Source organism: Petaurus breviceps, unplaced genomic scaffold (assembly GCF_028583685.1).
Source record: "Petaurus breviceps papuanus isolate PSGF00001 unplaced genomic scaffold, PetGlider_PUasm1.0 91133, whole genome shotgun sequence".
Taxonomy (NCBI): domain Eukaryota; kingdom Metazoa; phylum Chordata; class Mammalia; order Diprotodontia; family Petauridae; genus Petaurus; species Petaurus breviceps.
This window is the reverse complement of record NW_027187419.1, coordinates 14,141,052-14,168,399: the sequence shown is the minus strand read 5'-3', so window position 1 is coordinate 14,168,399 and position 27,348 is coordinate 14,141,052. Positions and strand designations below refer to the sequence as shown.

The window sequence follows — 27,348 nt, the reverse complement described above, 5'->3', positions numbered from 1 at the left end:
CTGAAAGCAAATCTTTGTACAGTTATTAAAAATGGTGTAAGAGTAAGTCTAGGTATTAAAGTGAATTTTATATTCACATGTATAAAGAGATAATGAAAGATGAAATGCAAAACTTTAAATCAAATAGTGCCCTATTGGATGTAATGAATGAGGGAGTTTCAAATCAATATATTACTATTTCCACAACTACATTTAGCTTAATCAGTAGAAATTATGATAGAGAAATAGTAAGTCATATTGAAAAATGACTGGTAGAGTCACTCATCCTCATGAAGTAATTTCAATGTTTCCATTGTTGGGACACCAAATACCTCATTCATCCAAGCAATGCAAAGAGGGAAGTGAATAAACATTTATGTAATATCTACTTTGTGCTGGCACTGTGCTAAGCATTTTACAAATATTATTTCATTTGATCCTCACAAAAGCCCTGAAAGGCAGATGCTGTTATTCCCCCCACCCTTTTTTATAGTTGAGGAAACTGAGAGATTAAATGACTTACCCAAGGTCACATAGCTAGTAAGTGTGTGAATCCAGATTTGAACTCAGGTGTTCCTGTCTACAGGCCCAGCACTCTATCTGCTGAGTCACCTAGTTGAGTCATTTACTACCTACCTAGGAGAGAAGTTATTAAATATATATAGGCTTTCGAAATAATTAAAATTTGCCTCTTTTATGCATATGAATAACTATAAATAATAATTTTAATGGCTTTTTAAAAGGATACCATACTTCCCAGCTTTTAAATATGGATGATAAAAAACATAAATTAATCTTTTTTTTTTGATTACTCAGAGTCATCATTCTGGATATTCAATAGTCCCACAAAAATGTGCAAAGTCCTGTGCTTCATAAGAAACAGAGGCAGAGGGAAGAAGCTGAGCAAAGGTAGAGGTAAGAAGATTCCAGAAGGCATACAGTTTCATCCAGTTTGATAGAAGTATAAAGGATTATCAATAGATATATGTCAAATTGAAGGGCAGGCTCTAGTGGAGTGTCCCAGGGATCTTGTGGGTTGACCTATCCTGTTTACCATTTTAATCAGTAACTCAGATGAAAGAATAGATGGTATGTGTATCATATTTGTAGAAGACACAAAACTGTGAAGTGGATGTTGATGACTGACTAAAAAAAATGGATCAAGTATAAGAAAATTAAATTGAATGTAAATAAATATAAAGTGCTCCTGAGGACATTAAAAAATGTGTAAAAATGGGGAAGGCATGAATGACAATAGTTTGCATGAAAAAGGACCTGTGGAACTCAGTAGGAAGGAAACTCAATGAGTCACCAATATGATATGGCAGTCAAAAATGTTAGTGTGATCTTAAGTTGTATGAGTAGCTAAGATTTATATACTATTTTGTATATGCACATTGCATATATAATCTCATTAGATACTCACTAAAACCACCTATTATCCCCATTTTATAGATGGGAAAACAGGGCAGAGAGAGTGATTTGCCAGCATCACATAGTTAGCGAGTGCCTGAGTCAGGATATGAATTCAGGTCTTCCTGATTCCAAGTCCACTTCTCTATATCACATAGATTCCCATTAAGAAAGTCAAGCATCAAGAATGAGGGAGGTGATGGTTCCAGTCTCAATGTACCCTGCACCAGTCCGACTACATCTGGAATATTGTACTAAATTCTAGGAGTCACATTTTAGAAAGAATGCAGGCAAAAAGATAGTACCTAGAAGAATTTTTCTGCTTACTTTCCGACTCTTGACTATTTTATAGATAGTTGAGATTGCCAGATAAGTAACCTCCAGATGTGGTTTTATTGTGTGTGTTTCCTCTCTTCCCCCACTCTATTATTAAAAAGTAGTAATGCCTTTTATTTATAGAAAATAATATACCAGAGTTTATAAAATCTACTTTTCTAGAATGAATAAACACATTTCTTTTCATTTGACATTCATGAAATTTCTTTATATATTATATACTTTTACTCATTCACTCAAGAATCATTTATGAAGTGCCTGTTATGTACAAAATACCATGATGAGGCTTGGAATAAAAATAAAATTACAACCCGGTGGCTGTCATGATCTGTCATAATTTGAACAGTTCAAGCTGTTGACAATAAAAGATCTCATTTTTTATTTCAACATACTTTTCATTGCATTGGTCATAATAATCCAAATAAGGAAAATATCACCCTAAATTTTTTTGAATATGTTTGAAAGACCTTTTCATGTTTTACTGAATGTAATTCTTATTTAATAAAATGGTTGACAAATACTCAGACAAGTCATATATGCACAGTTAGATTAATGAATGTAAAATTATTTCTAATAAAGGCTAAACTGAGTAAATTTAATATATTCAAAACTTGCATTAACTCTTTGAGGTCTAATGCAATAGCTTAAAACACCATCTTAAATAATAAGAATGGCGGGATGACAGAATTTTAGAGTTGGAGGGGACCACAATTTTCATATAGTCTGACCTATAAAACAAACAACAACAAAAAAAAACAGAATTCCCACTAACACATATTCAGCAAGGTTGTCATCCACTTCTAACTTGAAGACCTGCAAGGAGGGAGAACTCACCACCTCCCAAGGCCAAAAACATGACTCCAAATTTTTATTTAAAAAGAATCTATTTATACTAATTAAAAACAAAATACTTGTTTCTACATTGCAAAATGAATGTGTGTCCACATTTCTGTGCTTCCCATTTCAAAATTATTTTCTATTTGTGATTTGCTAGACAATGTAGATATAAATGTGGAAAATGTAGATATATATGTATTCTGTATATATATACACAGAAATATACATATATGTATACATACACATATGTATATAAATATATAAATCTACCACTTGTAGGACAAATTATTTGAACCATTTTCTTATAAATGATAAGAACTTACACCAACCCATTCCTACTTTTAAACCATTTTTCCCTCCACCAACTGCAATAAGGTTGATCACAATTATACTGGTCATCTCTGGTCACAGAAAGGAATACCTTGATGCCATTTCTTCAGTTCAAGTCTGCTATTGGATCCTGCTGTGTTAATAATTTATGTGATTTTTTTCTTTAAAATGTGTACTCGAATCATGTAAAAAGCACTTAACAAACATAAAAACTATAATGAAATAAATCTACATATAGATTCTGTAAGGTAGTATTTACAAGTATTTCTAATTAGTATGCAAATAAAGCCAACAGTTAACTAGAGAACCTGGAAAAGGTATCGTGGCTTCCAAAAGTTCCTGCTGTAGGGGCAGCTAGGTGGCTCAGTGAATAGAGCACCGGCCCTGGAGTCAGGAGGACCTGAGTTCAAATTTGATCTCAGACACTTAACACAAAAACTAGCCCTGTGACCTTGGGCAAGTCACTTAACCCCAATTGCTCTCCAAGAAGCAAAAATAAATAAAATAAATAAAAGTTCCTGCTGTAGAAAGAGGGGAAAGTTTAAGGAAAATAGAGAACAAGGTTCACAAAAAAATGAATCTATTAAGGCAACTCTATGGTATAGTAGGCAGAGCACTGGATGTAGAGTCAGTAAGAACTGAGTTGAAATCCTACCTCAGATATTCAATAGCTACATGATCTGCATCTCTCCAGGACTCAGTTTCCTCAACTGTAAAGTGGGGATCATAATAGTATCACCCCAGAGTTGTTGTGAGGATCAAATCAAATAACATATACAAAACCACTTTGCAAACCTTAAAGTGCTCTATGAGTGTTAGCTGTTATTACTATACAGAATAAAAGGAAAAGCTCATGCATTAGTGTTATCAGGGTTCAAATCTTGCTTGATAATACTATGTTTGTGCTCATGGATTTGTCACATAAGCTTCAAGTATCCCATGCTACTTTCTATGAATATAAGTATTCTAAGCTATAGATAAATTGAAAATCTGCATCAGTGATGAGAACTTCCACACTAGAAACTCCTTACACTGATTAAAATCACAAGTCTAGACCATAAAAGTAGAAAGGCATTTCTTTTTTTTTTTCTTTTTGGAGGGGGTAATGTAGGGCAATAGCGGTTAAGTGACTACACACAGCTAGTAAGTGTTAAGTGTCTAAGTCCAAATTTGAACTCAGGTCCTCCTGATTCCAGGGCTTGTGCTCTACTCACTGTGCTACATAGCGGCCACACAAAGGAATTTCTTAAAATTAATTTATGCTTTCCCTTCTTTGTAGCTATCGGTTCTAGAGTTGAGATCTCAAAGAAGCAAACCAATGTGTGCTACTTGAAATTCCACAAACAATCTATCAAAGAAATCACTGAAAATTAATCAAGTGATTAAACAATTAGTCATTTCTAAACAGTTTTAGGCTAAAATCTCAGAGGGATGGTTGAGCATCGTAAATATTTCTGGAAAGGGAATTCCTATAAATAACAACATGACATCATGCTGTCTTTGCAAATAAAAATGGCTATGGAAAAAGTAATTTGAGAAGAATTGTTTTATAATCTTAAAAAATCTATCAGCTCTTTAGTGAATGCTGAAGTTTAATGAGTTGCAATTTAATTTATCACATCATATGTAATTCATGATAGAAAATTTCAATGTCTGGATGAGGTGTTTAGTAGAAATTCAAAGCATTTTCCTGATTGCAATTGAAATTGAGGAGTACATTAGTATTACAATATGATTATACATTGCCTTTTAACTCTACTTCATAATCTAACCGTGGCAATTGTCCCACTTTATTAAATGTACTGATTTTTGAACTAATGAAGATGGCTTGAATTTAAATGCCCATGACAAAATGCACAGAAAATTTTTCTAAAATAACCACAAATCAGAAGCAAAAAATTAGACGTGTGGACTTAATGGCAGGAGTGTCCCTTAACTTAATCTTCTTCAAAAAGATTACTAGAAGGAAACTGCTCTTTGGCCTTTTCTGTAAAATGTATTTTAGAAGTTGTTCTCTATATTTAGTACTTCAACTAAGGAATGGGCATAGCTCAGGGATAGGTTTGTAGGGTAGAAAGATGGATGGAGTTAATGGATCAAGGATTGGTGCCAGGCTCTGTCAATAATGATGTGATTTCCAATAAATCATTTTGTCTCTCTGGACCTCAGTTTCCTCATCTATAAAATAAAGGAGTAAAGCAGATAGTTTTTAAGTTCCCTTTAGGCCTAATAATCTTTGATTATCCATTACCCATCACTTAAAAAAAAGCACAACAGAGAAATCTCCCTCCGCCTACTGCCATCCCTAAAGGATGAGTGTCCCTTAAGAATCCACCCAAGCTACTCTTTTTTTCCTTCCATGTACTATCTCTCCTGACTAACCTATCTACTCCCATGGCTTCTGCTGTCATCTGCATACAAATTTCTCTCCAGTGTCCATCTCTAGCCTTAAATTCTTCCCTAAACTTTAGAATGCCATCTCCAACTGCCTTTGGATATATCCACTTGGCTGACTCGTCTTATACTTAACATGTCCAACACTTAATTCATCAATTTTCCCCAAAATCAATCCACTCTCCACTGGCCACAAATTGCAAGATGGACATCAACAGGATGTTCCTCATGGGAAAATTCCTAGAAGGCATAGTGCAAAGAGAAAAGGGTCCAAGGAATGAACCAATGGCAGTTCCTCTCAACTAGACATTTTCTAGGGAATATGATCTTGAGGTTGAAAGGGCCCATTCTCTCCAATCATGGCATGAGAAGTAAAGGATCATAAATTTAGTACACTAGAAGAGAATTCAGAGGTCACCTAGTCCAACTTCTTTATTTTCCTGATGAAGAAACTAAAGCCAAAGGGGTTAAATGTCTTGCATGAAGTCACTTAGATGATATTAAAACCAGGATCTGAAACCATGTCCTGACTCCTTATCTAGTACTCTTACCGCTGCATGAGCCAAAAGAAACAAGCATTTACTAAGCACTTATTATATTTTAGGGACTGTGCTAAATGCTGAAGATAAAAATAAAAGTAAAAAGAAAGTCATTGCCCTTGAGGAGTTTACATTCTAATGGAGGAAGAAAATTTGCAAAAGGCACCTGAAAAGTGAGGTTTATGGTTCTTAAGTCTAGAGATGTTAAGACAGGAGGGAAATAAAGGCAAGCAGGCTATGCTGAGCCCCTCCACAAAATGGAGGCACCAAAAATAACTGACCAACAGGAGAAGGCAGGTGGACACTGAGGAGTGATATTTCTTGGTGAATGGACTGCAAGGATGAAAATACAGGGCTAAGGTGAATAAGATGACTGAGTTTAATCAGGGAAGCTATACATGTTGAACTGCATGGTGAGACAGTAGGTGTGATAATAGTTATTAAGGTTCTGTGAGCCAGAAGAGAAATGAACTCTGTTTTGATATATTAACTGGCCCCATACTCCTTTGAAACTAGTCTGCAATTCCTGATTTCTTAAAGTTTCAGAACCAAGAATATAAGTTGACTGCCAACAAATACACTAGAAGTGGAGATATAGGAAGTGACTGGTTCTCTGAGAACCCATGTTAAATCAGGATCTTATTGTCCCATCTTTTTATGACTCATCATCTTATTATGCCTTAGTTACTTTTGGTAAGGGGCCATTCCTTGCCGGTCTAGTCACCACACAAAGGCCCTAGAACACTCTATAGGCTGAACTGGGGTGAACCACAGTCAGAACTCCTCAATATGCATGTGGTTCAAGGTAGCTGAAGGACTATACAGAGCTGGCAAAGAGCTGGTGGGAGACTCTATATGGGTCTACTGGCTGTTCGTCTGCAAGGTCTGTCTCAAGCCTTCTAGAATTTCTGGGTATAGACCACAATGGCTCCAAACAGCAGGAAGTTCTCAGGGTCTAAGTCCCTGGAGCAGGAGCAGGCTGCAATTTATTAACATGCACAATCAAATTTTCAGGGAGTAAGGAATGTGATGGACACTAAAAGGGCAGACTATGGATGTACATTATATGTTTTCTTCTTTTAGGATTGGCATGTATACACACAGACTCATAATATTGCTATGTAGCTATTGCTGAAGAATATTACTATTAGAGAAAGATTAACTTGAACTACTGGAGATTGAGTTGTAAGAATAACCATTTGCTTCTCTAGTCTTCCTCAGGAGGGATAAAGAAACAGGTCAATACTGTACTGACCAAAACCTGCACTATGGGCAACAGAAATAAGATCCTTTGTGGGAAGCCGCTGAGAAATGTAGTCCTGGGAACAAAGGGTGTGGCCCATGGTTGGGGAAGGGAAAGAAGATAAAGATGTGTGAGATGAAAGTCCCAAACAAGCAGTTGAGAGAAAATACTATCACCCAGGCCACATTAGGGAATCTAAGGAAGTATGAATCATGGTGGGGAAGGAAGAGGTGGGGAGTAGGGAGTTACGATCCCAGGAACCAGAGAAGAGACTTCAGAGACAGATGATATGACCTGCTCTTTTGGGTTGGCAGTACATTCTGATGGTGTGGAGATTATTTGACTCATCCAAATTTCTGTATTCATGTTGATAGCAATACTATTCTCCCAGGTGACCAATGTCAGGCCAAGATCAAATCCTCCGTTCTATATTTATTCTGCCCTTTTTTCTGCATTCTACTGAATCACAAAATAAATCAGAAAGCATTTATTAAGAGCTCATCATGTGCCAGACACTGCGCGCTTGGCGCTCGGGATGCAAAGAAGGGCAAAAATAGTCCTTTCCCTCACAGAACTCTAAGGGGTGAAACGTGGAAACACTAGGGACATGCAACATATATGCAGTGTAGATGAGAGATAATCTGAGAGGGGGAGGGATTCGCAGATAGAAATACAAGAAAAGGCCTACTGAAGAAGGTGAGAGTTGGTCTCAGACCTGAATGTATCTAGGGTGATTAAGAGGTGGAGGTGAGGAGGGAACAGACAGTGCAAAAGCACAGATTGGAGAAATGGAATACTGAGTTCGGGGAATAGCATATACTTCCTACATCCAATTAGTACGGTAGATAGTGTCAAGCCTGGAGTCAGGAAGACTCATCTTCATGAGTTCAAATCTCTCCTCAGACACTTACTAGCAGTGTGACCCTGGGTAAGTCACTTAACCCTGTTTCCCTCAGTTTTTTTTTTTTCATCTGTAATGAGCTGGAGATGTAAATGCCAAACCACTAAAGTATCTTTGCCAAGGAAACTTCAAATGGGGTCATGAAGAGTGAGACATAACTGAAAATGACTGCACAACAAATTGCAAAAGCAATTATACTTCCACAATATCATCTCTTCTTTTTACTTGAATTTTCAACTCCTAGACTTTTTGTCATGGTCTGGTTGTTCCTTCCCCTATTAATCCATCCTCCTCACCACTACATATCTCTCTGATGATGTCACTGCTCTGTACAAAAATCTCTAGTGGCTCTCCATTGCCCATAGAATAAAAAATAAACTTCATAACCTGGCATTGAAGGCCCCATCTATAACTTGATTCCAATCTACCTATTCCATCTTTATTTCATATTGTGATTTAATTTTAACCAAAATGGATTACCAGTTTATCACTAAGCATGTATTGCTGTCCTATCTCTAATATATTTGCTTACAATATTCATAATCAATCCAGTATCTTTCTCACAACATTCTCATCTCTTGAAATCCTTTCCTTCTTCTAAGACTCAGCTCAGGTTCTACTTAGGATCATATCGTTATATCATATGTATCATTTAGTACAATCTTGCATTTTAGCGGCGAAGAAACTGGATCCCAGGGAGGTTATTCAATTTGCTGGAGTTGTCACAGGTGGCCAGGCTTCAAACTCAAGCCCTCTATTTAAAAGCATATTCTCTACTAAATTATGACTTGTTTCATGACAATTTCCCTAATCCTTCCCCTCTTTCTCTCTCTCTCTCCTCAGAAGTATTCAAATCTTGCTTGAATCACTTATGGCAATGTTTTACTTCTATATAAACCATTATCCTATTTTGACTTGAATTATACTCATTTGTGTGCATACTTTCTTCACTCTACTAGATTATAAACTCCATGAAGTTTGGATGTAATTCTTATATAGCTCCATATTACCTATAGGAGAAAGTACAGATAGAAATACTAACCTTAGTTTGGTGTTTATGGCTTCAACTTACCTTTCCACCTTTGTTTCATATTACTTTTGCTCTATATTCACGCTAAACTGGACCCAGCCATGTCCTGAAATCAACCTATTGTCTCTTGCTTTGGTTGCTGTTTCTTTTTGTTCTGGTTTGGTTTTTTTGGAGGGGGGGAAGGCAGGGCAATTGGAATCAAGTCACTTGCCCAAGGTCACACAGCTAGTAAGTATAAAGTGTCTGAGGTCAGATTTGAACTCAGGTCCTCCTGACTTCAGGGCTGGTGCTCTATTCACTGCAGCACCTAACTGCCCCATTTGCTGTTTCTTGTACCTGAAATGTATTCCCTTTTCATAATCAAAATTGTCAAGAAACAGCTTCATCCCGCCAGCTAAAAGCCTCTCATGACCCTTCTAGTTGAAAATGTGATGTCCCAACAATTTTTCAAGAGCAATTTGGATTCATTTATTTGCTATAATTATGTTGTTGCTATTGTTTTCCTTTGGTACTATGCTCATTTGTGTACATGTCATTCTCTCCACTGGACTATAAGCTACTCATGAGCAGCCTTATCACCAGGACCTAAGACAATGCACTGAATAGTAGTTAGGGGCTTAATACAACTGAACCACATTTTATTGTCTCTCTCTGGCCTACTTAGCACATAGTAGACACTTTGTTCAGAATAAGTTGAAACTTTTTTCATTTGAATCAAAGATCAAAGAACATTTAAGATTAGTATAGTTTACCTTTAAATATGACACAGTTCAGCAGCCTGTTAAGATTTGGTACATATGGCCAATGGCAGGCTATGGGTTATGCAATTTGACAGTGAATTTAGGTTCAGGTTAGTTTAAAGTGAGGGAAAATGTGCTGTTGGCATGCTCACATCTTCACTTTTCTGGCTTTTGCAATTTAGAAAATGAAAATTCCCTAGTCAGGAGATCAAGGGGCCCCAAGAATGATGTGGAATTTTCAGAATAAGAGATAATTATCATATTGTATTGGTCACTTTAACAGAGTGTTGATTACTCCTGCCAAATGTTAAACCTTAACCAAAGTTATCTGGGCCTGAGTCATTTGGATTGATTGTTGAGAGGTTCCAGAATTTAAGTCTCCTTAATTCTGATTTTAAAGACTTGACTGAAGATTAATTACAATGTCTTTAGAGTTATAATCTACATAAGTACTTACATTAGTAAAATTCTTTAGCACATGTTCTGGTTATTTTCAAAAGTAAAAAAAATGAAGTTGAGAAAGAAACAATATCAAAATGTTTCTCTCTAGTTATAACAGGCAACTTGTGTAATGTGGGAAAATTGTTCCCTTTTACTCATCTTGAAGGGATGTTTAAAAATGTTTGAGGCCTGGTTGTCCTTCAATTTGGGGTGGTTGTTTATGTCATTTATGGCAACTGAAAATAGCTTAAATTAAAACAGTCTGGAAAATTAGCATGCATCCTGGGATAAACGAATAATTGATTACATATAAACTCTATTACAACACCACACAGCTCTCTGTACTGACAGATTCTCATAATAAGCTACAAAGTTTTGAAACGTTCCCGTGACACTAGAAAAAAATCAGGAAACAAATTAGCAAATGGCAAAGAACTTAATACTATGCAAACATTATAAATTTGTAATGAAACTAAAATTATTATGCGGTTTTATTACTTTTCATTTTCCTTCTGAATTCTTATTAAATGTTTATGGAAATTTCCTTTTTGGATTTAATTACACCATCTGATTCATAGGACATTATGTCAGAATTTTATGGTGTTATATCTGATAATTAAAATAATGATAAGCTTTTTGGAAGTTGTCATTTCCAGGGTTTTGTTCTCTAGGAATCCCTCTAGTAATCCTAATAAACTTTAGATTAGTGAGATCAATAAATGGGTTATATCTGCTGTAAAGTAAAAAGCAAATTGGGAAAGGGGACCAAATTAAAAGACTGCCTGGATGTTAAGATTGGAAAACTTCAACACATCTTAGGGGAAATAGTCTCTCTTTGCAAAAATGATGCAAAAGCCATTTATTGATTTGGGTGATTCTAATTGAATTATTTCCCAATTACTTTCTACATGTTGGTGGCCTATAGGTCTGAACTGTGTTTGTCCTGAGGCTCACTTATATTTTCAACACTAGCCTGAATTATGGTAGATGAATTAATAAGCCTTGTAAGAAAATCACTGTACTGTGGGGATTCTCCAAAGATGACAGAGTAGGTCAGAAAATTCCAAGCTCTCCAGATTTCCCCCACAAACAAGATAATAATAACACCTCAGGGCAAATGTAGAGCAGTAAAAATAGGCAGAACAGTGGTACTCCTGGGGCAATCTGAGTAGATCTGAAGAAAAATTCTAGGACAAAGTTTGATTCCCAAGAAGAGTAAACACCTCCAGTCTAGGTCCACCTACACAACAAATGGCAAACTCTGGAGTTAGCTGGGTTGGGAGGCTGCCTCAGTACCAGTCAGAGGAACTTTTATCTTTGGGGCAATGAAGGGAGTTGGACATCTGAGCCTGGGAAGATAAGGGAACCTATGCTTACAAAAAATGCCAGACCCAGCTATACTGCTGAGATACAGTCCTGGGTGAGAAGGAACCAGCACACACTTGGTGAGTGCAGAAGCAGTAGGGTACAGATGCTGTTGGCTATGGACACTTATAGGAGGCTGGAAGTCTTGGTCTTGGTTCCAGGCCAGAGGGGAGAACTGAAAGAGGATCTGAGACCAGATTACCATCCCCCATACCCCAGGGCTAGAGTTGATTACAAAAACTGAACTGGCACATTTTTTTAAATGAACAGGCAAAGGAGAAAGAATCCTACCACACAGAATTACTATGGGAATAGAGAAGACTGGGGTTCATCTTCAGAGGAGGATACTGAAGCAAACCCCCACCTAATCCCCTCCAAAATAGTGTCAAATGGTCACCTGCCCAAAAAGAATTCATAGAAAAACCTTTTAAAAACTTTAAAATCAAATAAGAGAGACTGAGAAAAAACAACAAAAAAAGAACAATCCAAGAAAAACATGAAGATTCTGAAAAGAAAGTCAACCACTTAGAAGAGAAGATTGAGAATGTCTTTTTGATTAGTGAAACTTAAATATACAAAAAAAAGAAAAACTAACATATAATACACTTAAACACATAATAAGAAAAAGGGCAGGGGGAAGCATGTCATGAGCACAGTAGACCATGAGAGAGGATTCAGTGTATAGCAATAAATTTCCATTTCAAGAAAGCATATATAAGAAGCACTATGCTCTGTGTTGAAAGCTATTCCTATCCTTCCTAACTCCTTTATTTTACTTCTACCAGCTACTTTGCCCCTCTCCAAGGATCCTTCCCTCTTATTCTCTTAAATCTAAACACCTTTCTATACTCCCCATTTAACCTATTCCCTCTCTCTCCCCTGTCGAGATCCCTCCCTTATCCTCTCCCTCCTACCTATCCCCCTAGCTTTTTATTCCTTTCTGAATTAAGAAGTCTTCTATACTCTTTGAGATATATGTGTATTGTTCCGTTTTGAACCCATTCCTGATGAAAGTGGATTTCTAAAACTAACAGCTCTCCTTCCCCATCTAATTCCTCTGTGTTGGGTCTTGCTCTCACACCTCATTTCTATGAAATAGTTACTTTTTTTAGCTGTTCCTAAATGCTTTTACTTTTTAAAATCATATTATATTCAGGTCTACCTCAATCTTTCTTAAAAACTACCCAATTGTTAATGACAATCTTAGATATATTGTTTACATTTTACTTACATAATATGTAGACAGTCTGTCCTTATTGAGTCCCTTGTACTTAGTCTTTGGTATGTACCTTATTTTTCTCTTGGCTCTTATATGTCAAATCTATTAAATTCAGGTGTGTGTGTGTGTGTGTGTGTGTGTGTGTGTGTGTTTAAACAAGGTCCTAAAAATCTGACAGTTAATTATATGTCCATTTTATTTTCATTCAGTATTATGCTTAGCGTTGCTGGGTAGGATATTTTCAGTCAGAACCCCAGTTCTTTTGCTCTTCAATATAGATAGTATTGCAAGACCTGTGGTCTTATTTGATTCTAATCATGACACTGCCATATTTAAATTGCTTTTTTCCTTATTGCTCATAATATTTTATCCTTAAGCTAGGGGCTTCATAATTTTACTATGATATTCTTATGGATTTTCCTCATAGGATGTCTTTCAGGTGGTGATCAATAGATTTTTTTTTCCATTTCTACTTTCCCTTCTTGTTCTAATACTTCAGGACAATTTTTTTTAATTGTTTCTTGTATTATTGGGTCTTGATTTTTTTTGATCATAGATTTCAGGTAGTCCAAGTATTCTTATATTTTCTCTTCTTGATCTGTTCTCCAGATCAGTAGTTTTTATTATGAGATGTTTCACATTCTGATCTATTTTTTTCATTCTTTACATTTTAGTTTATTATTTCTTGATCTCTTATAATTTTGCTGCCTTCCCCTGCCCAATTCTAATATTCAAGGAGTAATTTTCTTCTTTAAGATTCTGGATATCCTTTTTTATTTGGTTGACTTTCTTTTCATAATCTTCTTGCTTTTCTTGGATTGTTGTATTTTTTAGTTTTTCCTCAGTCTCATTTGATTTTTAATGTCTTTTTAAAATTTTTCTATGAGTTCTTTTTGAGCAGGAGACCATTTGACATTTGTGGTGTAGAAGGGGGTTTCTTTGCTTCAGTATCCTCCTCTGAAGATGAACCCTGGTCTTCTTTATTCCAATAGTAACTCTCGGGTTGTTGTTTTTTTTTTTTTTTCCCTTGCCTATGCTTTCTTTTTTTATTTGTAGTAGCTCAGTTTTTTTAATCACCTGTAGCCCTGGGGTATAGGGATGGTGCCTCTGCTCTCAGATCTTCTTTTTGTTCTCACCTCTGCCTTAGAATTAGAACACCACCTTCCTTTAAGTACCCACAGCCAACAGAGTCCCTGCCCCACTGCTTTTTCACTGAGCATGTGCTGGTTCCTTCTCACCCAATCAGGGCTCTGCAGCACAGCTGGGTTGGGTCTGGCATTCCTTATCAGCAGAGGTTCCTGTGATCTTTCCCAGCTCAGATGTCCAACATCCCTCACTATCCTGAGAGTAAAAAGCTACTGTGGTTGGGCTCAAGGCAGCCTCCTAACCCAGATGACCCCAAGGCTTTTAGCTTGTTGTTTAAGACAGCCTATGATCTAGCCTGCAGGCATTTACTCTTCACATGGATAAGACCTCATCCTGTGACTTTTCTTCAGATCTCTAATTGTCCTAGGAGAACTCCTGTCCTGCCCCTACTTTTATTCATTTTTTGTGTTCAATATATGCCTCAAGGAGTTATTTCATCTCTTCTGTGAGGGGAAACCTTGAGAGCTTGGAATTTTTTTTACCTACTCAGTCATCTTCCCAGAATCCTCTCCTAGAGATCCAAAACCTTAGGGAAGAAAACAATTCCTTGAAAAGTATAATTGGGCAAGGAGCAGCCAGCAACATTCTCAGAGATCAAGAAATAATAAAACAAAATATAAATAAAAATAAATAAAAGAATATGAATTATCTTATAAGAAAAACAATTGATCTGGAGAATAGATCAAGAAGAAAAATATAAGAATAATCAGATTTCCTGAAAGCTATGATCAAAAAATAATAATCTTGATACAAGAAATGATTAAAGAAAATTGTCCTGAAGCATTAGAACAAGAGATGAAAGTAGAAATAGAAGAAAAAGAAAGACTAAATATAAGGGACTCAATAAGGACACACTATTCACCTTTTATGTATGTAAAGTGTAAAAGGCATGTTTATGATTGTCATTAGTAATTAGGTGGCACAGAATAAAGAGAGGCAGACCTTACTATGATAAGATTTTTAAAAGTAAAAACATTTAGGCACAGCTAAAAAGGGTAATTACATTATACAAATGAGGTGCTAGAGGAAGAACAAACACAGAGGAATTAGAAGGGTGGAAGGACTATTAGTTCTGGAAATCTACTTTCAGCAGGAATGGGTTCAAGAGGGAACAATACATACATACATAAATATATATATATATGTCTTCTAAATTCAGAAAGAAATAAAAAGCTAAGGGGATAGGGAGGGTGGAGAGGATAAATGAGGCATCTCTAGAGGGGAGGGGGAAGGAATAGGTTAAATGGGGCTATAGAAAGGTGTTTAGATGAATATGAATGGGAGGACAAGGGAGGAATTCTGGGATGAGGGGTAGGTTAAGTAATAGGAGGGCAAGGAAGCCAGTAGAAGTAAAGTAGAGGAGTCAGGATAGGAAATAAGAAATATGCACAAACATAAAATAAACATCAGAAGTGGAATTTGTTAGGAAAAAGGATCAGAGATGGTAATCACGATCTTGTACAAAGCTAAGGTTAAAATAGACTCAGTCAAAAGAGAAAAATAGAGAAACTACACTATGTGTCAGCTATATTTATCACATTGTTTTTGACTATTTAAAACAATGAATTGGTAGATTTGGAAAAATATGGAAATATTTGAACTTATGAAGGAAGAGATCATCCACCCTCAGAATAAGTAGGGTGTTACGGTAGGGTCTTACATAGATGTGTATGAATATATATATATATATATATATATATATATATATGTCTACACATGACTATGATTATCAAAATCTAAGCATATGTATGTGTAAGTGTATGTATGGGTGTATGTGTGTTTATGTATATATCTTTGCATGTATTTGTCTATATGTGCATGTATATGTGTATAAATGCATGTGTGTGTCTATATATACACATATGTATGTATGTGTGTATCTATGCTTAATTATATCCTTTGGTGCGGGGAGGGAGGAGAAGAGGGGGAAGGAAGAACACAGTAAAAAGTGCACAGCAGAGAACAAAAAAAAAGTTTACATAGAAGTAAAGATAAAGAGCTCTCAACACAATGTATAATATTTATTATATAGATTTTCTTGAAATGGAAATTTATTACTGTATATTTAAATCCTCTCTCACATTCCGATATGCACATAGCAATGCTTTTTTTTTCTTTTCTTATTTTGTATTTAAATTTAAAAAAGAAAAGAGAAAAGAAAACCACACTTCTAAGATTTCCTCTCCCCCCCCAAACAAAGAATACCAACACTCTCTCCTAGAGAAATTACCTAGCATTGAGCTACTAATTAAAATTATGAATGACCCATGAATAACTGAGCTGTGAAAGCACTGATTTAAACTTGCTGTCAGATAGAGGGTTCCATTTCCATTGCTGCTAATGTTTAAGTCTAGATTCTATACCATGAGGATCCACGGCAAAAATGGTTGAGTTCAGCATTCACATGGGAACAAAAAAAAAGAACTACGGAAGAAATAAAATCAGGCAACTCAATCTGTTCTAGACTGAGTGTCCTGGATTATGTCCTGAAATATGCCTCAAGTGCTACGCCCAAACTCCTATCCTTAATACCAAAAGAATTCCACAAAGTCTTCAAGACTCATCATGTTCTATGAGCAATTTTTTTTTTTGCCTTTTGGAGGGCAATTGGGGTTAAGTAACTTGCCCAAGGTTGCACGGCTAGTTTTGTGTGTGTGTGTGTGTGTGTGTGTGTGTGTGTGTGTGTGTTTGTGTGTGTGTTAAGTGTCTGAGGCCAGAAATGAACTTGGATCCTCCTGACTCCGGGGCCAGCACTTTACTCACTGCACCACCTAGCTGCCCCTATGGGCAAATTTCTAACTGTGTTTGGTTTCAATGGTAGCCTGATTCAACTCCTGAGAAGAATGGGAGCAAGTAATAGAGCCTCTCCTTCAATAAAAATGCATCCCACTTGGTGGCTAGGAGGGTTACCTGGATTGGTCTCCCATCAGGTGTCAGAACCTCCTCTGAAAGTTCCATCATCTTCAAGGCCATCAAGGCAATGGGCTTGGCATGGCAAAGGCTCTTCCTGTGCAGTCCTGCTGCAACACAGTATGCATCACCTATTGTTTCCACCTGCAGCAATCAGATGAATCAAATGCAAACATATGATAATGAGCTAACATCAGAATGATTACTTGTCTGCAATCACACACATTGCTAAATAAAATGCAGCAAAATATTAATAAATTAAGCATTTAGGCAACTGCACATAATTATAGCCAAGTTTGCAAACAGGCTGAATCAAATGTTGGCATCTTGGCTTCATAGCTATTCATCATCATTATCATCTCTGAAAATCATTAAAATCATGAACAATGGGAATGAGATAAAATCATCTCTTAGGAAAACAGAATGATCTATATTATATTACAACTGGACACACCTCCACTATCAGCAGTAACACCCCAATGACACCTAGCCACCCTTCTTTGCCAGCTAGGCCACTAGGTAGAGCAGTGGATGAAGAGTGCTAGACATAGACTCAGGAAGACCTGAAATCAAATCTCACCTCACATATCTGCTGTGTAACCTTGGTAGAGTCACTTAACCTTTTGTTTCAGTTTCCTCAACCATAAAAAGGAGGTAACCACAGCATTATCTAGAAAGTTTGTTTTGGTGATCAAATGAGATATTTGTAAAGCTCTAAGAACAGTGTTAGACACAGCAGGCTCTACATAAATGCTTGTTCCCTTCCTGTTTCTTTCCCCATCACATTGACCCTTTACATGGGAATTTCCATAAAGCTTATATGATACAAGATCCTCCAACCCCAATATATCAACTACTCTAGTGTGCCAATATAGCTGAAATTCCTATCATAAGAGAATAATTGTTTTAATTAAAGTCATTGCCCATTTCTTCTTTTAAGATATAAAATATCCCTAGAAGGGACAGCACATCAAACCTTTACCACCTTGGTACGAATTCGTTTAGCAAAGAGTAACAAGCCAGTTCCCTTAAGGAACATAGGACAGGTCAATTCTGATGGTGATCAAGGAAGACAATCAATCCCACATCATGGAGCCCTGCCTAGGGATGGTAGACAAATGCAAGTGCAGCACACTAGTGAGAGAGTTAGGAAGCTGCATGCAAACATTTAGCATCTCAAGCTGAAAAGGAGGTTTGAGGGGAAGTGGAGGCATAATGGAAATAAATCTTATCTACTAGAAATTTGCACAGAAGTTTTTTATTAGTTATGTATCTACTTTGTGTTAGTTCCATGATACATGAATTCTGTCCTTCTTATGTCTCTCCCACCAAATAATATATTCAATTCCATTCAATTCAACATTTTAAGTCCTCTTTTATGCTAGGAACTGTGATTACATTGGCAAAAACAAAATAGTTTCTGTCCCCAAGAAGGATCTTATATTCTATGGAAGGGTGTAGTTTATAAGAGCAATAATGGTATTTATGTGGAACTTTAAGTTTTGCAAAGTGATTTATATATACTATCTCATCAAATTCTCACAACTTTATGAAGGAAATATTATCACGTTATGTATACAAACAATTACATGATAATTTGGAGACAGAAAAAGAGAGAGATTGAGAATGAACATAACAACTGGAGAAATAAAGTTTCACATGAGCTTGTCATGAGTAAGGGACTGAGACTGAAATGACTTGCTTGAAGTGACACAACAGTCAGTATATATCTGAAACAGTCCATCAATCCAGGTCATTCTGACTCTGAAGTCTCCTCTCTTTTCACTACATCAAGTTGCCTCTTAGCAATATGATTCATAATTATAATTTGTTCTTTAATATTCATGCATTTCCTCTCCTCATTGCTATCCCAAATTTGAATTTTTTGGTAAGCTAGCCTCATGAAATTTCATGATCATTTCTCAAATGATGCTATATCAACCATATTTCAATGGTAATTTCCCAAAAGAGTGAACATTTAATATCTGGTAACCAAATGACTGATTGACCCATTAAAAAAAAGTTTTCACTGAGATTCAGGAATAATGTAGCCTGTGAATAAGTTTTAAAACCTTGGGGTGGTCAAAACATATGTGATCAATCCTGAAGTGGAGACATCATTTAATGTCTACTGAAGGAAAACTTGGAACCAAGAATATGTCAATAAGCAAAAAACATATATTGTCTTAGGAAGAAATGAAAATACACTAGACATTTGATCAGAGTCATTGTATGATCTAATCAAAGGTAGAGATATGTGAAAAGGAACCCTGGAACTTCACGTGTCTTTCTGACCAAAATCCTGATTAGGATCAGCAGTGAGGAGAGGAATTTATGAAAATCAAAATTAATAAATTAAGAATATCAATCATATTACTGAGGCATCTTGGTGTCATGGATAGAGTAGAGACCCCAGAATCAAAAAGGCCAAACTTCAAGTCCTGCTTTTGGAAGAAACGACTTGAATGACCATAGATAAGTAATTTAATCTCTCAGTGTTCCAAGCAGTTACTTATATTTCCAAGTTGCAGAAATGGTACTAAACCTATATTGGTTGAGGAAATTCCTTCATTGGGTGGTCCCCATAAGGTTCCAGTAAATAGTAGCAGGGCATTCACACTGGAAGAAGGGTGGGACCTCTGACCAAATGATGTCTGCATCTGTGAGGGATAATGGGACAGATAGGTATTACCTATGAGTAACCCAAGATGAAATGGGCAAGTAACAGGAGACATGACGCCAGGGAGATATGCACAGGTAGTAGCTGCTGGTAGTAGCTGTGAGTAGATGCAGGAAATGTCTAAATTTTAAAACTGTTTTTAACTATAAAAACAAAAGCATCCATACCAATTTGTTTACTTATACTACCCATTTTATTAACACTAAACCACAGATTGTAAAGACAAATGTGCAAAACAAAAATGTATAACAGCTGAGATGGCTCATGACTCACAGGGTGGGTCTCCTTGACAAGGCAACGCCAGGTTTCATGTACTATGTAGGTCTTAAATCCATAAACAATATAGTTCATGAACCCCTGTGGAAATATTTGCCTTCAATAGTCAGAGGATACAATTAATTCAAAGCAAAGGTATTTAATGAAATAATATAGTAAAATTAAAATTAGCAATAAAATATTTTCCAAATAATCCTGGGGCACCCCCACAGTGAATATACATGTATTCATGGGAATAATAGATGCATGCATTATACATATACAGGAGAACCACATGAGAAAACATGTCCAGGACACAGGCATGAAGGGGCAACTCATGCCTCTAACTCTGAAGAACTGCTATATTCTGGTGACATGATGGTTGTAGAGCAGTTCCCCAGTGGTTTCTACCAAACAAGTTTTCTCTGCCATGTTTACTGTCTCTGCTGGGCATATTATCTCTGCAGATGTTTCCCTCCACTGGAATCATTCTCTGCCAGATGCTGCCCTGCTGAATGTATGGTTATTGCAGAAAAATCCCAGGTCTGGCTCTTCTAGGCACATGGTGATGAATCTCAATACTTTTAGCTTCTGGTTTCAAATGACATCACTAGCTACAATTATAGTTTTTCATCAGGAGAACAGTAGTCTCTATAATGATCTTTTATTTTGAATTCTCATAGATCTTCAACAACAGCAGCCTTCATATTTAACCATTGGACCAGAGTAAGTACCTACTAGGAAAAACCTTCCTTGCTTTTTTTCTTTAGGGAGTGACATGGATCTTTTTCTTTATTTCAGATTTCAATAAAAAGACTTTTCAGCTATAAGTAAAGATTCTTTCTCCTAGGGATCAAGATCTTTAGAAGACAGATAAGAGTAACTTGTTAGCTAAATAGCTAGTGTTCTCAGGCTCAAGTCTACCTTTGAATTCAATTTCCTTGGTTTTCTGAGCTTGAGTCTCTTTTAAAGATTCCTGCCAAGCTTAGATTTAGGTAATCTACTAATTTAGGAACTACTAAGTTCCCTGTTTAATTTAATTTGTGGATCTCATACCCTGAAAATTCATTTCAGAGGAGTTCTATCATAAAACTCCCAAAAGCTGTGTGGGTTATGTTCCTTGTGGCCTCTTTTGGGGGAATGACAATAATAGTTATCATGGATAAGGTGCTTCAAGGTTTGCAAAACACTTCAGATATACTATATCATTTGATCCATACAAGAAGCTAGTACAGGAGGTGCTAATTTTACAGGCAAACCTAAGAGAGGTTTTGATGTGCCCAGAGTCACAAAGCTATTAGGAGTACAAAGCAGGATTTGAATTCATGCGTTCCTCACACCAGGTCATATCCTCTAACTATAGGTGTTCCTCATGGTCCTGTATTGAGGCCTGTTCTTTTCTCTCTATATACTACTTCACTTGGTGATCCCATCAGCTCCCATAGAATTAATTACTCTCTGCTGATAATTCTCAAATCTACTTATTCTGCTCCAAACTCTATACTGATTTATTATCTCACATCTCCAATCACCTTTCAAAATATCAAACTAGATGCCAGGAGACATCTTAAACTTGAGCATGTCCAAAAGGAACTTATCTTTCTCCCTAAACTTTGCCTCTCCTCACTTTCCCTCATGCTGTAGGAAGCAACATCATCCTCCCTTTCCTTCTCTCAGGTTCACAACCAAGGAGTCATCCTTGGATCCCTCACTATCTCTCATCCCCCATACCTTATTTATTGCCATGGCGTGCCAAATTCACCCTCTCAACAAGTCTTCTCTCCTCTGACACTGTCACCACTCTAGTGGAGTCCCTTATTACCTCTTGCCTGGACTACTCCAATAGCCTGATTGTAGAGCTGACTACAAGCCTCTTCCCACTCCAATCCATCCTTCATTCTGTCACTTAAGTCTGCTATCCTCCTACTCAGTAAAGTCTACTGGTTTTCTATATCTTCCAGGAATAAATACAAAATGCTCTTTTGGCATTTGAAGCCCTTCATAACTTAGCTCTCTCTCTCCTACCTTTCTAGTCTTCTTATACCTTACTCCCCAACACATGCTCTGATCCAGCGATAATGGCCTCCTGACTGTTCCACAAACAAGACACTCTCTCAGCACTGTACATTCTCTGTGCTATCTTCCATGCCTGTAATATTCCTCCTCCATTCCAATTTTTATATTCAATTATATGACCTTCCAGGCTTCCTTTAAGTCTCAACCAAAATTCCATGTTCCAACCCTCCCCAGACCCTCTTAATTCCAGTGCCTCCCTCTGTCAATTATCCCCTATTTATCCTGTATATAGCTTGCTTTGCATATATTTCTTCAGCACATCACCTGGTACATAATAGATGCTTAATAGATATTTATTGAACAATTAATTCAAAGACCATACAAAAGTCAAGCCTAAGAGGAAAGAACATTGTGCCTCCCATCTGATCATATCCTTTCCCTTCCATTTGTACACATGGTATCAAGGCTTTAAATCTTTCTAAAGCATCCAGTTGTTTAAAAAAGTTACAGACCCATGCAAAATAAAACACAAAAAAACTAACAATAACAGTCCAATGTAGAGAATGGATGTGCAACAGTAAAAATCTCAAATGTTCATTTAGATATTTTACTGAATTCATAATCTCATTTGCATGGGTTTTTGCTCCAATGACATAGATTATGCCAAGGATCTCTCATTCCATTATTCCTAACCATGTTCTTCCATAAATCCTTACTAAGAGGTTCTATCTAAAAAAAACCCAACAGATATTCCTTGGTATCTTTTAACATATCACATACCGGTAAAATATTTGTTCATTGCCCCAAGAGTTATTTGCCTGTTTTTTTTCTTCCTAACCTTTTCCTACAATTGATTTTCTATAACATGCAGTTATATAGTATTATCTACAGAATATTAATTTTTTGGCATGGACTTTGGTGGCAAGCAGCACTTTGGATCATGAAAAATGCTGTATAACTCCCCTTCGCAGCAGAGAGGAGGTACAGAATATACTGTCAGACTCAGCTGATATGTTAGCTGTTTTTGCTGAAATTTGTATTCTCTTTTTTAATTGCTGTTAAAAGGGAAATCCTCTGAGTAGGAGAGAGTGAATGTATATATTTGGAAATTAATGAAATATAATAACAAAAGGCATAAAATATAGAGATAAAAAATAAAATAGATAAAAAGAAAGTTCTACAGGTTTCTAAATGTAATACAACCTATTTTCCTTCTCTAATTCCATTCTTGATCCAACACATTGTTCATCCTGTGCTTGAAAGTAAAGGTTTTTTTTAATATTCTTTAGATTTATATCTCTAGGAACACATATTGTGTCTAACACATAGTTGGTGAAAAATCAATGCTCATTGCTTGATTATATATAAGGATGAGCTAACTTAAGGGACATCCAACTTCATGTTAATGCATTATATATGTTAATGCATTTATATTATATTTAATTATATATGTTAATTCATGGGTAATAAACCCTCATCATTCCATCTGGTTTCCTAATACAAATGGCTCTTTTTGAGTAGCTGCCGCTCTTATGAAGGGGATCCTGTAGTATCACAGTACAAGGTGCCATTAATCCAATGCTGTCTGCCACAGAAACCTTTGGAGGACTTCACCTCCAAAGGGAAATATTCTCCCATTTGCACATTGCAGAGGTTGCCTCCATGAGGGGGGCAAAACATCTCTCCATTTTTATGTCTTGCTTAATATTGAGTTTCAGAAGAGTAGACAAAAACCATTACTGTAGACAAATTTGCCAGGTACCTTTTCTTTCTTTCTTCCTTTCTTCCTTTCTTTCTTTCTTTCTTTCTTTCTTTCTTTCTTTCTTTCTTTCTTTCTTCCTTCCTTCCTTCCTTCCTTCCTTCCTTCCTTCCTACCTTCCTTCCTTCCTTCCTTCCTTTTTTGCTTTTTGTAGGGCAATTGGGGTTAAGTGACTTGCCTCCCCTTACTTAACGGCTAGTAAGTGTTAAGTGTCTGAGGCCATATTTGAACTCAGGTCTTCCTAACTCCAGGGCTGGTGCTCTATTCACTGTGCCACCTAGCTGCCCCCAGGTACCTTTTCTAATGGGAGAGACATTGCTGGAAGATAGTCTTTAAGGCTTCATTTTGCTGAAAATGTGTGTGTGTGTGTGTGTGTGTGTGTGTGTGTGTGTGTGTGTAATACAAAGATAGTTCACATACTGGAATTTTGCATTCTTTATAATCCACACTTATTTTACCAGAATAGTTAGTCTGCTCTATAGCTTTATCTGGGAAAGCCTCCCTAGCCTCTTCTCACATTTTCATCAAAAAACTTATTTTCAATAAGAATTTTATAGAGATGAGTAAATGACATAATAGCTGATAGCTATTGATATCTTCTTGTTTGCTTTTTAAAATATTAATATAATTCAAGAAGTATTTATTAAACCTCTGCTGTATGTCAAACACTATGCTAGGTTTTAGACATTTGAGTACAAAGAATACAATGATTCCTACTCATAAAATCTTATATTCCTATGAAGGAGATAATAAGTACATATGTAAAAATGTAGAGCATAAATACAAAATGAATAAATATAAATAAGTACAAAGTGCCAGGAAAGACACTATCAGACTTCATGTAGAAGACAGTACTTAACCCTTATCATAAAGTAAGAACAAATCACTATAAGACAGGGGTAAGGAAGGAATATAGCCCTGGCATATGGGACAGCCAGGAAGAGGGCATGGAGATAAGATATGGACTTGGAGAGACTAAGAGAAATCCAATTTGGATAGGCTACAGAAAGAGGAATATGGAGTCATGCTGTTTATTAATTTTCCCCCATTTTAAAAGAATATTTCCCTCTGAAATTTGTTGAAAGTTGATCCTGGATCCCAGATGTCTTTAAAATTGTGTCATCTATATCACAGATATCAAAAATAATATTTCTAATTTCTTTGGACATTAATTTAAATGATGCAAGCAGAACAATTAAGCTCATAAAATTTAAAAATGCCCAACATCAATTTGTCATCAGATTCTTGGAAATATCAATAATAACTATTTAAAGAAGACAAATTAATGCTGACATTTAATTTTAGCTCTTAAAAATCATCCTGTTTTATGTCAGATGAAGTGAAATGTAACTGTGCCTTAAGCATCAAATCTAACCTCAAATTGTACAGGATTTGTTCCAAAGAAGTCGAAAAGTACATCATCAAAAGAATTCTCTTTGGAGAATGAAACCTGGAAATAAGTTTCCAAAATAGTAAAATTTTAACATATATAGGTTGCACAATGGAGATAAAGCATTGGGCTTCTATTCAGGAAGAAATGAATGTGAATCTTGCCTTAGACACTTTTTAAATTGTGTGACACTCAACAAGTTACTTTTCCCTTCTCAGCCTCAGTTCCTCACCTGTAAAGTAGGAAAAATAATAACACCTACTTGTAGGGGTTTTTATAAGGATCAAATGAGACCACTGATGCAAACAAAGCACTTTGCAAAGCTTAAAGTGCTATATAAATTGCAGTTATGATGATGATTAATGATGATTTTTAATAGCATAACTTTTGTTAATACTCATATTGTTCTCATCCTTTCAAGCTTGCAGTCATTTTTTAAAAATTTATAACACTATTCACTGTATAATTGGAAACTGTCTGCACACATCCCCCATGACAGTACTCATAAATACCATTCACAACAAGCATCAAGAGCCTGTTCTAGACAAGAAACTGTGCTGGCCTCAGACAAAAATATTTTTTTTTAAAAAAGCTACACAGTCACTAGCCTCGTGGAATTTAAATTCTGCTTTTAGAAATCATTTCTCTGAAGTTATTTCCTGTTGTGCAAATTCCTGGAACATTAGCCTCCTCAGAATCTGTTAGCTCATCGTCCTAGTATTGTTCAATAAAATAAAAATTCAGTGAGTACATATTGAATGCATGCTTCTAAAACATGCACTAGGGAAATATGTAAAGAAGGGGTAGCATATGTTCCTTGACTTTCAGAGCTACAACGCAATGGGCAAAAAGTCTTGGAAAGTATCCTAACAATGTAAATAGAACACTTTAACTAAGAGTGTAATGCATGATACCTATATGTATATAATCACATTGCATAATAAATCACACAAACAAGTTAAAGTATGTATTATATATTTTTGTAGAATAGTATTCATGTATACAGAAATACAGCATGTATACTGAGATTATTTTTTTTCATCCACTTTGTATTCAAGTCTAATTGTTAAAACTGTACCTGTTATCTTTAAATCCCCAGGGTATTTTACAATAGCTTAAAAGTAATATGCAACCAAATTTAAAAATATGTATTTGTTGAATTAAATTGAAGGCAAATAGTGGAAGCAATTTTAGGTTTATTCCAAAGAAGAGAAGAAATCTACAAATACATGTAAATATATAATCATCTGTATGGCTCAAAATATCCAGATATTTTAATAGTGTGTAGATAGCAAATGTATGTGCTTTAATAAATGTTTCATTTTTTTCCAGAATCTTTACCATCATAAGCTAAAACTCAGCAAAAACACCATCTTTTTATTCATCAGGAAGAAAGATAATATAGATTCACCACCAAAGTACTATTTTTCTCTTTTCACTCATCAATATTGTCAAGCCTACACAAATCCAGTAGACTTCAATGTACCTGAAAGTTTTTACTTGCTCCAGTTCATCATGACCAGTGTACATAGTTTCACAAGAGAAAGAAGATGGGTGAACATCAAACATCTGCCCTTGTCACTAAATTTCTTCTCTACTGATGGAGGCTATAACTTTATGCTTTAGATGATAGTCCCCATGGGTTCCTATAGCCAAAAATTCATCATCTGGTGATCAGTCTTTCCAAACTTAGCTAGACTAATCTTTCAGTGACAAGCATGCAGTTAATCAATGGACACATATCTTCCAGAGTTGTCTTCTGCCATTATAGTCTTGAGGAACCTCAGCAAGCCTCTAGGCAATGATGTAATGGAACACAGTGAAGACAGAAATACTTGTGCTCAATGTATGTCTGTTGAATCAATCAATTAATAGATGAGCATGAAAAAAAGGATATTACAGATACATATGTCTGAAAACCTTATGATGTTTTTCAAAATAATTTAAGAAGTGTAAGAAGATGATAAGCAGGGTAAGGTATTATGAATACCACATAATAAATGTTTTGGGTAATTGTTTCCTTTTTCAAAAAACTAAAGCAACCACCAGTTACATATAGTTCTCAACAGTTCACAATAGTTATAATTAACCTGGATGTAGAAGTAATATATACCAGTTTGTTATAACTATTGAGTGATATTGATATATGCCTTTATTCATTTTTCCTTCCCTTTAGCATGCTAATCATCTTAAAGAATTTACTGCAATTTCTAGATGGATCACATCGTCTGGTTCAATCAAGAAATTGACATTTCTATTCTGATGTATATTTTATATATTATACTATATTATGTTTTATACATAATATATATTACATTAATATATATTATATTACATATATATTTAATCTAATTTCAATTTAAATTAAGCATTTCTTTAGAAATCTCCCTAAAAAGCAGTAAATTCTTTTGCAAAAAAATTATAT

The 27,348-nt window shown here is 35.8% G+C and overlaps 1 protein-coding gene across 1 annotated transcript in view; it reads right to left on the bottom strand.

Annotated features, from left to right (window-relative positions):
- Positions 1 to 27,348, bottom strand: part of GUCY1A2 (guanylate cyclase 1 soluble subunit alpha 2) — a 442,918-nt gene that overhangs the window by 142,852 nt on the left and 272,718 nt on the right. Inside the window, exon 6 of the mRNA XM_069080535.1 lies at positions 16,824 to 16,967. Coding sequence (XP_068936636.1) covers positions 16,824 to 16,967 — 144 coding nt within the window. The remainder of the gene's footprint in view (positions 1 to 16,823; positions 16,968 to 27,348) is intronic.